Raw genomic sequence first — 15,020 nt, forward strand, 5'->3', positions numbered from 1 at the left:
TTATTGACTTATTTCCAAGTAGCTGGAGGTGGGAGGGTTATTACAGGGATTATAGGGAATGAATTACCAATTACAACAAAATGCAGTAGTCTCAAAATATTTCTGTGGCTTTTTGCTCCTAGAAAACACTGCTATCAGAATCAACTTCTCAGTCTTCAAAATCACCATCCTTGTCTTCAAAACACCAACATCAGCCCAGTGCTAGTTCAATACTAGAAAGTCTTTTCAGATCTTTTGCTCCAGGCATGTCCACCTTCAGAGTGCTCTACAATTTAGAGGTAAAAAAACAAATGTACTTCTTTCTACTTGTTTCTGAGCACTGCTTAAGTAGTTCTCACTTTCTTGGGCAGGAGTCCACCATGACAGGGTCATTATGCAGAATGCAAATGTTGTGTCATAGTCTGCTTTTATGTATGTGATAAATTCTACACAGAGCGAAAGACATAAAAAGTTCCCCTTTAGAGACTTTATTGTGAAGCCAGGCCCCTCTTTTTGTGATCTGTAAGGTAGAAGTATTCCGAAGTAAGTGGAGACAAGCAAAGAAACATCAAAGTCCTTAGTGTTTAGGTAAAATTCCTGCTTGAATCTCCAGAAACTCTGAATATGTGGGTTTTAGTATATATATTAAAAAAACAGTTGAGCTCTCTTAAAAACTAATGGGAGCTGTTTAGTTTGATTGGTTTTGCTTGATTCAATTTGAAAGAAAAAGAATGCTAACTTCCCTTCTATAGAAGTCTACCATAATCTGTCTGTAGAGGCTAAGGAGGAGTATTTTTGAAAACCATTCAACTGTGAAGAATTTTCATCATCTAAATGTGCAGGGCTTTTACTCAGAAACTTCTGGCCTGTTTTAGCTGTGCATGTAAAGTGAAATTTTTTACCCTTCAGTATTCTCTAGCATAGTTCTTTAGTCAAAACACTGGATTGGACCCTGTAAAAAGGTTCTTTCCAAGTGTTCAGTGCATGGATTTTAAAGAATAGGAAGTAGTCAGCTGGTGTCGTTGTTAGGACACTAATCTGCACGCTCTGGGAAGCCAAACAGTTTCTACTCAGAGGTCCCACTGTTTATAAGGACCCATTAAAAATATGGTTTGAACAACTTGAAGTTGGAGGACCAGTTGCCAGCAGTTTCAAAAACAGTGGACAGAGTCATTCTTTCATTCCCTGTGTGTGCCAAGATTACTGTAGGAATTTTCTTGTAGTTGTTTTCCTTTGGGTTTCTGTAGTCTAATATTAGCTCTTCGTCTTCCTACACTGTCATCACGCTGGGGCGTTAGGATTCCCCCCTTTTCTGTGCAGCTGGAACGAAAGATATTTGATGAGGTCTTTGAAATACGTTGACGAGTACTACAACTGAAAACAAATGGTTTAGTGTATCAGAGCAAGGGTATTTTCTTGAACTGGCAGGTTATACTATGGTATGATGAGACAGTTATCTGCTGCTTCTATACCAGAGAAAATAATAAAAGCAAGTAATAAATTGCTTGCTTTTCTGACAAGGGGTGAGAAGTAGTAAATTGGATTAGATGGGTGGATTACATGGGTGGACTTGTTGCTCAAGTCCAGTCAAGCCAATTGGAGGATGATTTCTGTCAGGAAAAGGATGAGGTGCTTTTTTCTACCCTCAACTGGTGATCTGTTGAAAATATGCAAACCAGTCTGAACTGCTTTCTAAAAAAAATGTGCACAGGAAATTTGCAGAGCATATGGAAGAGATGAAAATTAAGTGTTGCAGATGTTCAGGGTTACATCGTGCAGTGCTGTGATAAGATTTTATGCCTGGAACTCTGTAAACCATTCTTCTGACCTGTGAACCTGGAAAAGATATATTTTGTTTTCCCACATGCAGCATTGTTGGCTGTACGTGCCAAAGAGACTTTTTGAGGAAGTAAATAACTTCTGGGGGTTTTCTGGGGTTTTGGGAGGGGCTGCGGTTTTCTTATTTGTTTGGGTGTTGTTTTGTTTTTTCTTTAAGTAGAATCAAGTGAAATGGATTATAAATGTACATGAGATCTGACCTGCAGAGACCGCAGACTTCCTTATGGCTGTGTTTCTGACTGTAATTGCATTCTGAAGTTTAGTGCTGACATAAAACAGGAGGGATGGTACAGTGGTGATGTTCATAAGGCCCGTAGAATTACCTGGACCATCTTTAACAAAAAGAAAACAGTATCAGCAATGTGGTTATGTTTCAGAAGGCAGTGAGCCATCTGTAGTGTGTTTTATGGGATACTGTTAACTGCAAATCTAGAAGGAAAAAGAATTTGGGCTCTTAAGGAGCACCAGCTGAGCCTGAAGACATTTCATGCGATAGAGTATGTACTTTATTCTTTCCCTTAACAAGTAAACTGCAATGAGAAAAAAATGCTCTTTGATACAGAATGAATAGCCATAGTTGTCCTGATTATCTTTAATATGATTTCTCTTTGCTGACTACAGCTTTGCATAAGTGCATTGTTAATTGCTTCATTTGTAGTAGATTTTTTTTTCTGTTATACTTTTAAGCTTCAACAGATAAAGAATACTAAGGGGGGTGTATGCATACTTATTTATTCATTTATTTTAGGTACTGAGCTCCAAGCTGATGCCAACTGCAGATGATGAAATGGCAAGAAACTGTGCCAAGTCTTTCTGTGAAAACTTTCTCCGAGCAGGAGGTTTGAGGTTAGATTTCAAAATCTTGACTCAATTTATAACACTTCATTTAGTTAGCAGTTCTGCATAGTTTCTGATTTCCACACTGTAGCACACTAGTACACCTGTCAGCTTCTTTTTCAGAGGAAAAAAATCCACCCAAAGCTGTTTTTTCATTATCCAGTGTCTGAAAAGCTACTGTAGCTACATAGTAATGTAATGGAGTACATTTTGTTAAACCCCAAGATAAAGTTAGGCATAGATAAGCTTGTGAAGTATAGCTTTTCCAAAGGTAGTTGATCCTTGGGTAGTTACCATTTAAGTGTTTCAGTTCAAATTTGCAACTGTATGTTTTACACTGTCCTGCATAGACACTAGTGGACATTTTAAGCAGTCAAAGCATAGATCGTGCAGCGGGAACCAAATTAAATTTTGCAGTCTCCAAAATTCAGACCCCTCAGATGAGGGTTGAGACACAACATGAGTGGTTTGGAAGACCTGGCAATACTGCTTGTGCTTGTGTCAGATTTATCAAGTGTATGTTGCTCTTAGTAATGCTATCCACCCCCCACCCCATAGATCCTGAAGCCTTTTCCAGCAAGAGCAAAAAGCTTCCATCTGTAGATGTAGGAGAGAAAAATGAGGATGTTAGTCTCCAAAGGCGCCAGTTTGGCAGTTTTAATTGGCACTCAACTGACTGAATAGGAGGAGGGAAGGTTAGAGATAAATTAATTGCAGCGCTCTCCTAATGTAAAACATTTTCAAATGGAATCTGTCTTATTGATTTGTGTTTAAGCTTGGTGGTGAATGTGATGCAGAGAGATTCCATCCCATCAGAAGTAGACTATGAAACAAGACAGGGAGTCTATTCCATCTGCCTGCAACTTGCAAGGTATGTAATTGCCTTTCATTAGAGAAAGTGCTACTTTCTTGGCTTTTAGAGTGCGGCTTGTAATATTTAAGATTAATTAGCACTTTGAGTTCTGTTTCATTCGCTTGCTGTGAACATTCAGAAATAAGCCTGACGTTTTTGCTCTGTGAATGTAGGTTCTTGCTTGTTGGCCAGACAATGCCTACCTTACTGGATGAGGACTTCATTAAAGATGGGGTAGAAGCATTGTCCTCACGCCCCTTCCGTAATGTCAGCCGACAAGCAAGTAGGCAGATGTCCATTTGTGGAACACCTGAGAAGTCATCCTACCGACAGCTCTCTGTGTCTGATAGATCCTCCATTAGGGTAGAAGAAATCATACCAGCAGCAAGAGTTGCCATACAAGTAAGGAAGTGTTTGATCGTTTATGGTGATGTAGCAGTGTCATCTCCAGTGACAGCTGTATAACTCTTGGATTTCTAATCAAATGTCTACCTTTTATACAGGTTCTTGCCCAAGCTCCGTTTAAAAGCATCTGAAAATCCTGACCGTCAATCTCTCTTCCTGATCTTGATCTGAATTTTAACATAGTCTCAGAAATTTTGTACTGCCAAAAGGAAGCTGTACCCCAAAAGTGCTTATCAGAAATAGATCTACACAGAAGTCTTACTTGTGATTTATTTTCAGTCACGTTTAATGCTTAAGATCTTATTCTTCTTAATCTTATGTGAATAGAAAGGAGGAGGTTCCTGCTTGAGCTTGTGGCTTATAGTCCATGTTTCTTTGATTTAGAAATTTTGGGCAAGTTTTTTGTTTAAAATAGCTCATTAAAAGTTAAATTTACTTAATGGTACCCTGGGGAAAAGGAAATTTTTATTTTCTATGCCTTAAGAAAATGCTGGTTTCACCTTTATAAACATGTCAGTGTAATTAATCTGAGACTGGCTATTTGCTAAAACAATCTATTCTGACGAGACCTCAACCCATTTGAAAGTTGAGTCCAGCTGAAAGAAACTTCATAGTTAATGTAACGAGTGTGCTGTGTTAGGTTCCTGGCCAGTGCTTCCCCAACGGATTGATACAATTTAAATCAGCATGCCTAATTCCAGATAGGTGAAAAGAGTATCTATCCTAGTGGAGAACTTAAAAACTGACTACTTCCTATTCCATATAGCAATACTATTTCTCCTTGGAAACAAAAAGACTTGTATCCTTGAGCCTGCTTGGAGGAGAGGAAAACAAATCCAAATGTCAATTTGACATGATCCAGAAGATGCATTCCTCTTATCCCTATGATTAACAAAGGCTGTTGAATATTGCAGAAGTAACTGCTGTTTCTTGTTGCTTCAGACTATGGAGGTGAATGATTTCACTTCTACAGTGGCTTGCTTCATGCGACTCTCTTGGGCTGCTGCTGCAGGACGACTGGACCTTGTGGGAAGTAGTCAGCCAATAAAAGAGAGCAACTCTCTATTTCCTGCTGGGATTCGAAACAGACTTAGCAGCTCAGGTAGGTTAACTGTGTCTCTAAACCAATCTAAAGAAAGCATTTAGTTTATTCTTAATTGAACACTTTAGAAGCTTGAAGCTGAATTCATTGGAGTTTGACTCAATGATCCTCTCGAGTCCCTTCCAACTCAGGGTATTATATGATTGAATTACACAAATCTGAGCAAAATGCCCTGTATTCATGTGACATTTGGAGATGTGATATTTGAAGAAGTTTTTCAAATTGCAGAGAACTGACCAGAAGCTGAAAACATCTGAAGAATATAATGGATTACAGCATTTGTTGATTTCTTAATGCAGGAAGTAATTGCAGTTCAGGAAGCGAAGGAGAGCCAACTGCGCTGCACGCTGGTATCTGTGTGAGACAGCAGTCCGTATCCACCAAAGATGCTCTGATTGCTGGAGAAGCCTTGTCTCTCTTAGTAACCTGCCTTCAGCTACGCAGTCAGCAACTAGGTATGAAATAGAGCTGGATTACTCACTCTTTGGAATGTAAGTAAGGTGGCAGAAGGCTTTTGGAGACAAACAAGTACAAAAAAATTGCAAGAAACTTCTAGCTTTGTAAGCTGATACAGTTCAAATTAAAACCACAATTTCATTTAAAAATACAGGGTTTTTTTCCCAGGGCTGAAGAACAGGTGGCACGGAACTAGGCATGTAGTGCTGTGCCTTAGTGAAATGTTTTGGAAACACTGATTTACTGCCGGTATATAAATATTTGCACTGGCTTTGAAGTATGTAATTCTCTAAGTGCTGCTGTTTGCATAGCTAGTGTTTAGTACTTGAACCTTTGTGTACAGAAAGTGTAAACGGTGGTGGTGGTGGAAGGCGAAGGAAAACACTGTTATAAGGTGGTGTGAGTCTCTGGTGAGGACAGGAGATGGGAATACGCGAATAGCCATTACCGCTTCTCAGTGTTGATGGGGGATGTCCTCTAGGTCCTATGATGTTTTAATGCAAGACTGTGACTGACTTATTTTAAACTATTATTTTAAAAAAGATAGCCTGGTACTCTTCTGTTCTAGGATCTTTTTACAATTTGCCTTGTGTTGCTGATTTCATTATTGACATACTGCTTGGATCACCAAGTGCTGAGGTGAGGATCTTTCTCTGAAAACTTCTTAAACGTTATACTTATGAAACATGTACACCTTGACCATAATACGGTCTGAAGATAAAATTATTCATTACAAATATTCCCACGCTTTTTGTATTTGAATGAATAACCTTTGTATAATTGCTAGTAATTCTAGTATCTAGTGATGTGTTAATAGAAAATGCTGAAGTGTTACATTCCTTAGGCTTGTTTAATCCATGAGGCGCACAGGACCGTGCTGTGGCTAGTCTAAAGAAAATACTCTCATTTTGGTGAGACAAATTCTGTAAAACTAGTACTTTAGGGAAAGGTCCAAGTAACTGTCATCTCAAAAGATTTGGGTAAGATTTAATGGACTCTTCTGAACTTTTGAAAAATTCTTCCAAATGTCAGAACCCCCCTAAAATTCATACTTTCTGATTTAAGATTATTCTGGATACTCTAAAATGTAGCGATTTTCAAGTCACGCTTACTTCATTTCATTGCATCTCGTATATTTTGCATGAAGTCACTGCATCTTTTCCTCCTTATCTGAATTTATAATCTGTGTTTAATAAAGCATCAGAGCTTTTAACTCAGGGATGAAAGTGGATTGCTAAATCCCTATAAATAGAGAACCCCTGGCTGGCGGATGCAGAGCTCAGTCTGGTTTACACAAGCTTTTCAATGTCTTTTTTTTCTGTTAGATTTCTAACAAAACAGAGTGTATTTTTTTGCAACTTTTGAGCAACTGCTAGTGTTTGACAATGACACTGTTTCAGATTCGTCGTGTTGCCTGTGACCAGTTGTACACCCTTAGCCAGACAGACACATCAGCTCACCCAGATGTACAAAAGCCAAACCAGTTTCTCCTGAGTGTTGTTCTTGGTGCCCAGCTGCCTCTTTGGTCACCAACCAGCATCATGAGAGGAATCAACCAGAGGTAGGGCAGATGCATGTTTATTGAGGAAGCAAATCTATCACATTTTTAAATGAGTAGTGCTGTGGAAGCTCTGAGGCACAAGGGATTAGGACTTCAGAGGTCTGTCGAAAGTAGACATACCTGTCATGCCCCAGATAGCTTTGGAGTTATGTAGATTGAAGGGAAATAAGACCGAATTCTCAAGGTACAGCGCTCTCTGTGAACTTTTATAGTTCAGCTTATTTGACTTTCCATTCAGGAGGTGCTAATTGCTGGATAGGCCTGCTCTGTCTAGGCTGTGGTCATGGCAATCAGAACCTGGCTGGAATCCTGCATGAGGCAGAGAGGCAGTGGAATGTATGACAGTAACACTGAATTTATTTGATAGTGTTGCACAGGTCTGGATCAGAAACCAATCCCAAAGGCAGTGATGTCTGGACCCATGACTTCACCTGATTTCTTGTTGTTTCTGTTATCCATTACACCTGTAAAGACTGTAGGTGTCGGTCTTGTTAACTTGTATCTGACTGGCCAAAGGTTGTTGAATTTAACAGTAATTTTAAACAGCAATTTTTAGAGGAATCTGAATAGAGTTGTAACTAAGAAATTAAAACGTTGTTGTTTTATCGTTGTCTGATTATTAAAATTTTTATGAGGTGAAGGAAGAAAGCAGGATTAAATGTTACTTCTAACCTTCTGAAGTAGCTGTTGGGAAGGAATTTGTTTTAAAGCTGCAGCATGTGCATGTGGAAGTGCCTAGCTAGCTATGCTATTTTGGATTAGATGGACAGAACACACAGGCCTTAAAGGCAACTGCTTAGAAAAAAGTTTCTGATTTTAAATTGAAGCTTTCTTCTCTTTGTACCTGTTTCAGACTTTTGTCCCAGTGTACAGAATATTTTGACCTGAGATGTCAGTTATTGGATGACCTCACATGTAAGTATTGTACAGGCACACATGTCATTCTGATTGCAGCTTCCAAGCATGTCTTCCTTCTGTAGAAAAGATGTAGAATTGCCTTCACGGAGGGGTTACTACACCATGAACTCGATGGGACCTGCCAGTGTGCTGGCTGTCCTGTGTTAATGCCTGGCCTGGCCTGGCCTGTTCTTGGCATTCAGTAACAGCAAGGCAGCTCACTCCTGGAAGGTGAACCCTGTTCCTTTGTGGGGGAAACTAGACCATTACCAAACTGTTTGAAATTCTGTGTATTTATATTCTACATTTATAGAGCTGTTAATTTTGGGGGGGTTTCTTTTTCTCTTGCAGCATCAGAAATGGAACAGCTAAAGATAAGCCCAGCTGCCATGTTAGAAGATGAGATCACCTGGCTAGACAATTTTGAACCCAACCGCACTGCTGAGTGCGAGACCAGTGAAGCTGATAACATCCTGTTAGCAGGACACTTGAGGCTCATCAAGACTCTCCTTTCACTCTGTGGAGCAGAGAAAGAAATGGTTGGTAAGTATTCCTTTTTACTCTAAAGTGACTAGACTAGGGTGAATTCTGCATAGCACTAACAGCTGACTTGATCAGTAGACAGTACTTGTGAAAACATTACAATATGTTGGTAGAAGTGATACAGAGCCATAAGGAGTAATTTTGGCAGTACTTCTGTGGTACCGTTGACATTTGATAAAATATTTGGGTGTGTTTTTTGTTGATATGGTGCTATTAAGGGATTTTGTTGTTATGGAACACCTTTTGACATTCGCAGTGATAACGTAAGTATTTAACGGTAGATGTGGATTACTGTGTTACAGGTTCATCTTTGATTAAGCCATTGTTGGATGATTTCCTCTTCCGAGCATCCAGGATTATTCTGAATAGCCATTCTCCAGCAGGCAGTGCTGCAATCAGTCAACAAGACTTTCATCCAAAGTAAAAACTGGGTTTTTTTGTTTATGTTGGGTTTTGTCCTAGATCTCATAAATGCAAATGTCACACTGGAGCTACAGATACTAGGATTTAATACCAATGTTGGAGCATTCCTCCAATTTTCTACATTTCCTACATAAGTGCCTGAATAGCATTTTTGTGGGACCCAAAATCTTTGCTTTTCTGTACTTCCAAAGCCTGTGCTTTGTTTGTTAGATCAATGATGAACTGCAAACACAACTGAGTGCTGATTTTATGAGCCCAAAGAGTACTCCTTTAGCTCATCATCGCTTGGGAAGTTGGCTAAATTGGAGCATGAGCAGGAAATTAACTTTACAAGTCCATTGTAAATAAGAATCTCAAAAGTTCTCCTATTTTCTTTCTCCCTTCAAAAGAACTGCATTTTGTAAAAAGCTAATGCTGAGCAAGTATCCTTGCACCTGAGATAGCTGATAATAGCCCAGAATATATCAAATGGGGAAAAAAGAGTGGGCTTTCTCTTTCCTGTCACACCTGCCTTCTGTTATCACCATACAGTATCTGAAGGGGTGGGTAAATTAGCTGGTGTGGAGTTTTGTGCTACTGCAGCTGGATTGCCTACATTACACTGACTGGTTGATGTTAGGGTTGGATCACGCATATCCACGCTGCCTTTCCACAAACCCTAAAGGAGGCTCCAGTGGAGCATTTAGCAACCCTCAAACTGAATGGGACTTGCTACACCTTAGTGCTTTGCTCCATTGCAGTTCATCTCAAGCATGCTCTTTTGTTTGCTTAAAGTAAATAAAGCCTTTGGCCTTTGGAAGAAGGGGCTAGTGTGTTTGATGATCTACTGGAAGGAGCTAAGTAGAAGTGTTTTGTAGTGGTCTGGCACAGCTTAGGTCTAAGGTCATCTCTTCTGGCAAGTAAGTTATCTGGTCTAGCTCTTCCAAAGCTTGTCTCCCTGTAAATAAGTCATTATGTCTCCATCAGTGTTATTACATAACAGAGTGTCTGTCTGTTTGTCCTCAGATATACAACCGGTTCTGTGTCTCTTTTAGGGCACCTACTTTTCCTTGCTACTGAATGTTAAAAACAGGTGTCTCCATGTCAGTAAGGAAGGCTTATTTAAAGGAGTGTTCCTAGTGCTTCTCTTCTTATTCAATTCTTCCCCAAGAAAGAAAAAATAGCACTCTGAAGTCTCTGAGGAGTGTTTTATCATTTAAAGTATTCCTTTTGAACATTAATTGTCACTTGTTCTAAGTAATATGGCTTTCTGGAATTAGAAATAATTGAGCCATCTACAAAATAGATCTCAACTGTGGCTTTCTTTTTAGGTGCAGTACAGCAGATAGTCGATTAGCTGCTTATGAAGTGTTGGTAATGCTGGCTGATAGCTCACCTTCCAACCTCCAGCTTATTACAAAAGAGCTGCTTTCTATGCATCACCAGTGTGACCCTGCACTTACCAAGGAGTTTGATGTAAGCAAGAAGCCTTTTTTGATTTGTATTAGCATGGGTTGGAGTACTGTGTGTGATCTACTTAACTGCTCCATTCATGAAATTTCCATGGTCTTCAATTTAAAATGACAAAAAGCAGATAACAGTAAATGCCAGAGCCATTTGATCTTCCTCAGAAGCAAATACTCCAGGGACTCTGTGTCAGTTATTATCTGGATAAGAAAGGAAGTATTTCCTAAATATCACCAATTTTATTTAGATACATTTTAGGCCATTTTTAACAGTTTTGTGCAGTGTTAAATATCTAAATGACCAAATATAGTGCTCTTCCAATCTTTCAGAATTTATGTTTCTGGTTTTCCATTAAATTGCTCTTAACAGCTCATATAAAGGTGCTTATAAAAGTTAAAGTATGTCTCATGCTTTTTATAACTTACTGGGACAAAAAATGTGTTTGTCATCCTAGTATCTTCCACCAGTGGATAGTCGTTCCATTTCAGGATTTGTGGGACTGAAGAATGGTGGTGCTACTTGTTACATGAATGCCGTCTTCCAGCAGCTCTATATGCAGCCTGGTCTCCCAGAGGTAATTAGTTCAACATCCAATAAAGCCCTCTTTTTGGAATTACTGTCACCTGAAGTGCAATGAAAATGAATTGTTTAAAATAAAAATAAAACTGTACGTGTACGTGTGTGTGCATAAATATATACACACAATAAATATATAAATTATAAGTTGTTGTTCTGTGTGTCATGACAACTTCCAGTAATAATTTTGCCAAGAACAAATTTAATAAGATTATTTGTTTCCTTCCAGGCCTTGCTTTCCATTGATGATGATACAGACAATCCAGATGACAATGTGTTCTATCAAGTTCAATCTCTTTTTGGTCATTTGATGGAAAGCAAGCTACAGTATTATGTACCTGAGAACTTTTGGAAGGTATTATGTCTTTTTGTTTAGAATATATAGCTTTCCTACTTAACAAGTAATCATTTATTCAGCCTTTTCTCATTGCAGAATTACTAGAGATAAAGCAAGTTCTACTTCAAAAAGTCAAAACATGTAAAAACAACACATTACTTTTTTAAAAAAAATCACTTTAGTGATACGTATATGAAACAACCACCTTTTTATATACATTTATACTTTATATAGATTTTCAAGATGTGGAACAAGGAACTTTATGTTAGAGAGCAACAGGATGCTTATGAGTTCTTTACCAGTCTTATAGATCAAATGGATGAGTACCTCAAGGTAAGGCATTTCTTTCCTTGTTTATATGCATCTCCTTGGTACCTTTTCTCTCTTATTCCTTTGTTCTTCAGAAAAGAAGGCAGAGAGCCATTCAGCTTATTTTATAATCTACATAGTATTCAGAAGTTTTAAAATTCTTATTGCTTTCTTGGTCTTTCACTCTGCAATATATCCAACTGATGTCTAACTTTGTATCTCCCAACAGAAAATAGGAAGAGACCAAATATTTAAGAATACTTTTCAAGGAATCTTCTCTGACCAGAAGATCTGCAAGGACTGTCCTCACAGGTAATGTTAAGTTTAGTGCATTAGTTACCAAGTTATGTGCTCCCGTAACTATTAAAATATGTAGGTCAAAACAGCACAAGAAGGTAGAGACAGATGCCTTTGTGAGCATCACAGCTGTTGATAGCCATGGGACAAATGCAGTATTCTTTCCTAATCATGTGCCTTGTTAATGCAAGTTGGATAGGCTCTACTCTGTCAGTGCCGTGACTATTTTTCTCCTTGAATTTAGGTATGAGCGCGAGGAAGCCTTCATGGCGCTCAACCTAGGTGTGACTTCATGTCAAAGCCTGGAAATATCATTGGATCAGTTTGTTAGAGGAGAAGTTCTGGAAGGAAGCAATGCATACTACTGTGAAAAGTGCAAAGAAAAGGTATTGGTTCTTAATGTATGTGAAAGAAGATTCAGCTGCAGCTTGATATTTTCATGGTCATAGAAGCCATTCTTAGATACTGCTTATTCTTCCTACATTGAAGACATAATCAAAAGGTTAAATGCATAAATCCATGCAGATAGCATTCCTCATTCCCTGTAACTGGTATTGTAGACTGAACATTTAGAGGGATGACAGGATGGCAAAACGTTCTGTAACATACCAGCCCACTGCATAGACTCTGTAATACCTGCAATAGTACCTTATCTGTATATGTTACAGTCATCTTATGGTCATCCTGCCTTCCCTGGCTGTACTGCACATCAGTTTGAGATGGCTGGAATTGTGCATCTATAGAACAATGCTTGAGGTATATAGATAGAGGTGGTATTCTTTTTTCTTTTTAAGAGAACTACAGTGAAGCGCACATGCATTAAGGTCTTACCTAGCCTGTTGGTGATTCACCTGATGAGGTTTGGCTTCGACTGGGAGAGCGGACGTTCTATTAAATATGATGAACAAATAAGGGTAAGAAAACTTTTCTGTATGGGGTCCACCCCATCCCCTGGCTGCTTTGTGGAGTAGACTCTCACTCTTCCTTCATTCTTTCTTCTTTTCCCCACATTTTGATACAGGGACTTTAAGTACATGGTACACTTACAACATGATCACACTACAGAAAATAAGCATTTTTCCTTAGAGCTTTCCTTGCTGCAACATTCTCAGGGTCCTTTCAGAAAGCCAGAGCAAAAACCTCTGTAAAGACATTTAACTTCTGTGTCATAAGGAGAAAAAAGTTGAAGTACCATGTTTTCCTTTGATGTTCCCCGTGGGGGAAGTGTTAATACAATTCTCATAAAATGACACCAAGCATGTACACGATATAATCTCTCAGTTAATCTGACATATCTCTTCAAACAGTTTCCCTGGATGCTGAACATGGAACCTTACACTGTGTCAGGAATGGCTCGCCAGGACTCATCCTCAGAAGTGGGGGACAACGGTAGAAACACAGATCAAGGAGGCGGAGGCTCCCCAAGGAAGAAAGTTGCCCCTACAGAAAACTATGAGCTTGTTGGTGTGATTGTTCACAGTGGCCAGGCACATGCAGGGCACTACTATTCCTTTATAAAGGACAGGAGGTAATAGCCAAGAAGATTTGCTGGGGGGAGCTTGAGAGCAGTCTAAAGACTACTTGTTTTGAGAAGGTATAGTGAGCCATTCAGAGCTCTATTGGAAGCACTCTTCTCTTTCTTAACACCCAGCATCATGGGTGTTAAGGCAATAACACAGTAACATGGGACACCATATTATAAAAGTCTCAGCAATTCTTACCACGCTTTGTATTGCAGTTTGAGGGCTTCCTAGGACACTTAACTGCAGGTGATGTGCTTCCCATATTTTTAATTAAGATAATTTTTTTTAAAATGTAACTTTCACATTGACTGAACTAAGCTTTCTATTTACTGTCAAAAAAAAATGTGAGTTCAGGGTTGTCACTTCTATGGTTTGTTTTTTTACTAGACAATCAAGTAATTTTTTCTGTTGTGTTTCTATTCTGTTTTGCTCACAGGGGCTGTGGAAAAGGAAAGTGGTATAAATTTAATGACACCGTTGTTGAAGAATTTGATTTAACTGATGAAACCTTGGAATATGAATGTTTTGGTGGAGAGTATAGACCTAAAGTCTATGATCAATGTAAGCAGAAGTACAGATTGATTTACAGTAGCTTTGTATTTCATACTGGTTCTCAGCAGAGGTACTGCTCAGTCCATTATATCTACTTTGAGTTACTTGGTCTAATAATCCTTCTGAAGCAGTTTTTTTTTCCTGAAGCTTTCTGTTTACTGAAGGATATAACATCTTCAGTGTGACCTAATATTAACTGAACTATTTTCACTGTTGTTCAGCACTTTGTAGACTTAGTAGAGGAGATTCAAAAGTAAAATGGCACCTTGTTAAAATAGTTTAAAAAAAAAACCAAAACAACCATCCCAAGCATTAATTTAGGCTAGTGAAAATGACTGTGCATAGAACATGGTGCGGCATCATATAGTTAAACTTTCCAGTGTTTTAAGGAATTAATTCCAAATACACTTCCAACATTCACTTGCTTCATAATTCTGATAATTATCTTTTTAAAATACATATGCTTTTTGCAAAAATATTTTAGAATTTAGTTTTTTGTTATTTGCTAACATAGACTGAGGTTTGGATCTGACAAATTACTTTATTGCCACATATTAATGCCACAGCGTATATTGCTTGCACACCCAGTTTCACTTCCCTGTAGGAATGAAAACAGTGCTAAACCTTCCAAGGCCTTCATTGACTGCCTTTTCTCCCATCAGCTAACCCTTACCCTGATGTGCGTCGGCGCTACTGGAATGCCTATATGCTGTTTTACCAGAGAGTGTCTGATCAGAACTCTCCAGTCTTACCAAAGAAAAGTCGAGTGAGTGTTGTGCGTCAAGAAGCTGAGGACCTCTCACTGTAAGTCCCTCTTGTGTCTGTAATGATTTCTCTTATGTTGATATCTAGACCCTATCTCCAGAACTAAGAAATTAATAATTCCTGTTCGACAAAGGAGTATACTGACCCTTCTGTTTTGTTTTTTAAGCTGCTTAATGAATAGTCCTTTTATTGCTTTTATGATTTCCTCTTCCATACTGCTCTAGCTATTGCAGTAAGAAGTTCAACCTGACAGACAGCCTTAGTCATCCAAATTTGCCTTAAAATTATACTGGCCGTACTGGTATTTTAAACTTGATACT

General features: G+C 38.7%; 1 protein-coding gene across 4 annotated transcripts in view; it reads left to right on the plus strand.

Moving 5' to 3' along the window:
- Positions 1-15,020, plus strand: part of USP24 (ubiquitin specific peptidase 24) — a 63,172-nt gene that overhangs the window by 32,166 nt on the left and 15,986 nt on the right. For all 4 annotated transcript variants that reach the window (XM_074875957.1, XM_074875958.1, XM_074875959.1 and 1 more), the window contains 21 exons: positions 123-278; positions 2,567-2,664; positions 3,431-3,526; positions 3,682-3,910; positions 4,856-5,015; positions 5,315-5,470; positions 6,040-6,110; positions 6,872-7,032; positions 7,886-7,947; positions 8,281-8,472; positions 8,775-8,892; positions 10,206-10,350; positions 10,796-10,915; positions 11,147-11,272; positions 11,489-11,587; positions 11,793-11,875; positions 12,105-12,246; positions 12,655-12,774; positions 13,168-13,388; positions 13,820-13,944; positions 14,598-14,739. In XM_074875957.1, coding sequence (XP_074732058.1) covers positions 123-278; positions 2,567-2,664; positions 3,431-3,526; positions 3,682-3,910; positions 4,856-5,015; positions 5,315-5,470; positions 6,040-6,110; positions 6,872-7,032; positions 7,886-7,947; positions 8,281-8,472; positions 8,775-8,892; positions 10,206-10,350; positions 10,796-10,915; positions 11,147-11,272; positions 11,489-11,587; positions 11,793-11,875; positions 12,105-12,246; positions 12,655-12,774; positions 13,168-13,388; positions 13,820-13,944; positions 14,598-14,739 — 2,822 coding nt within the window. The remainder of the gene's footprint in view (positions 1-122; positions 279-2,566; positions 2,665-3,430; positions 3,527-3,681; positions 3,911-4,855; positions 5,016-5,314; positions 5,471-6,039; positions 6,111-6,871; positions 7,033-7,885; positions 7,948-8,280; positions 8,473-8,774; positions 8,893-10,205; positions 10,351-10,795; positions 10,916-11,146; positions 11,273-11,488; positions 11,588-11,792; positions 11,876-12,104; positions 12,247-12,654; positions 12,775-13,167; positions 13,389-13,819; positions 13,945-14,597; positions 14,740-15,020) is intronic.

The sequence above is a fragment of the Strix uralensis genome, chromosome 8 (genome assembly GCF_047716275.1).
Source record: "Strix uralensis isolate ZFMK-TIS-50842 chromosome 8, bStrUra1, whole genome shotgun sequence".
Lineage (NCBI taxonomy): Eukaryota > Metazoa > Chordata > Aves > Strigiformes > Strigidae > Strix > Strix uralensis.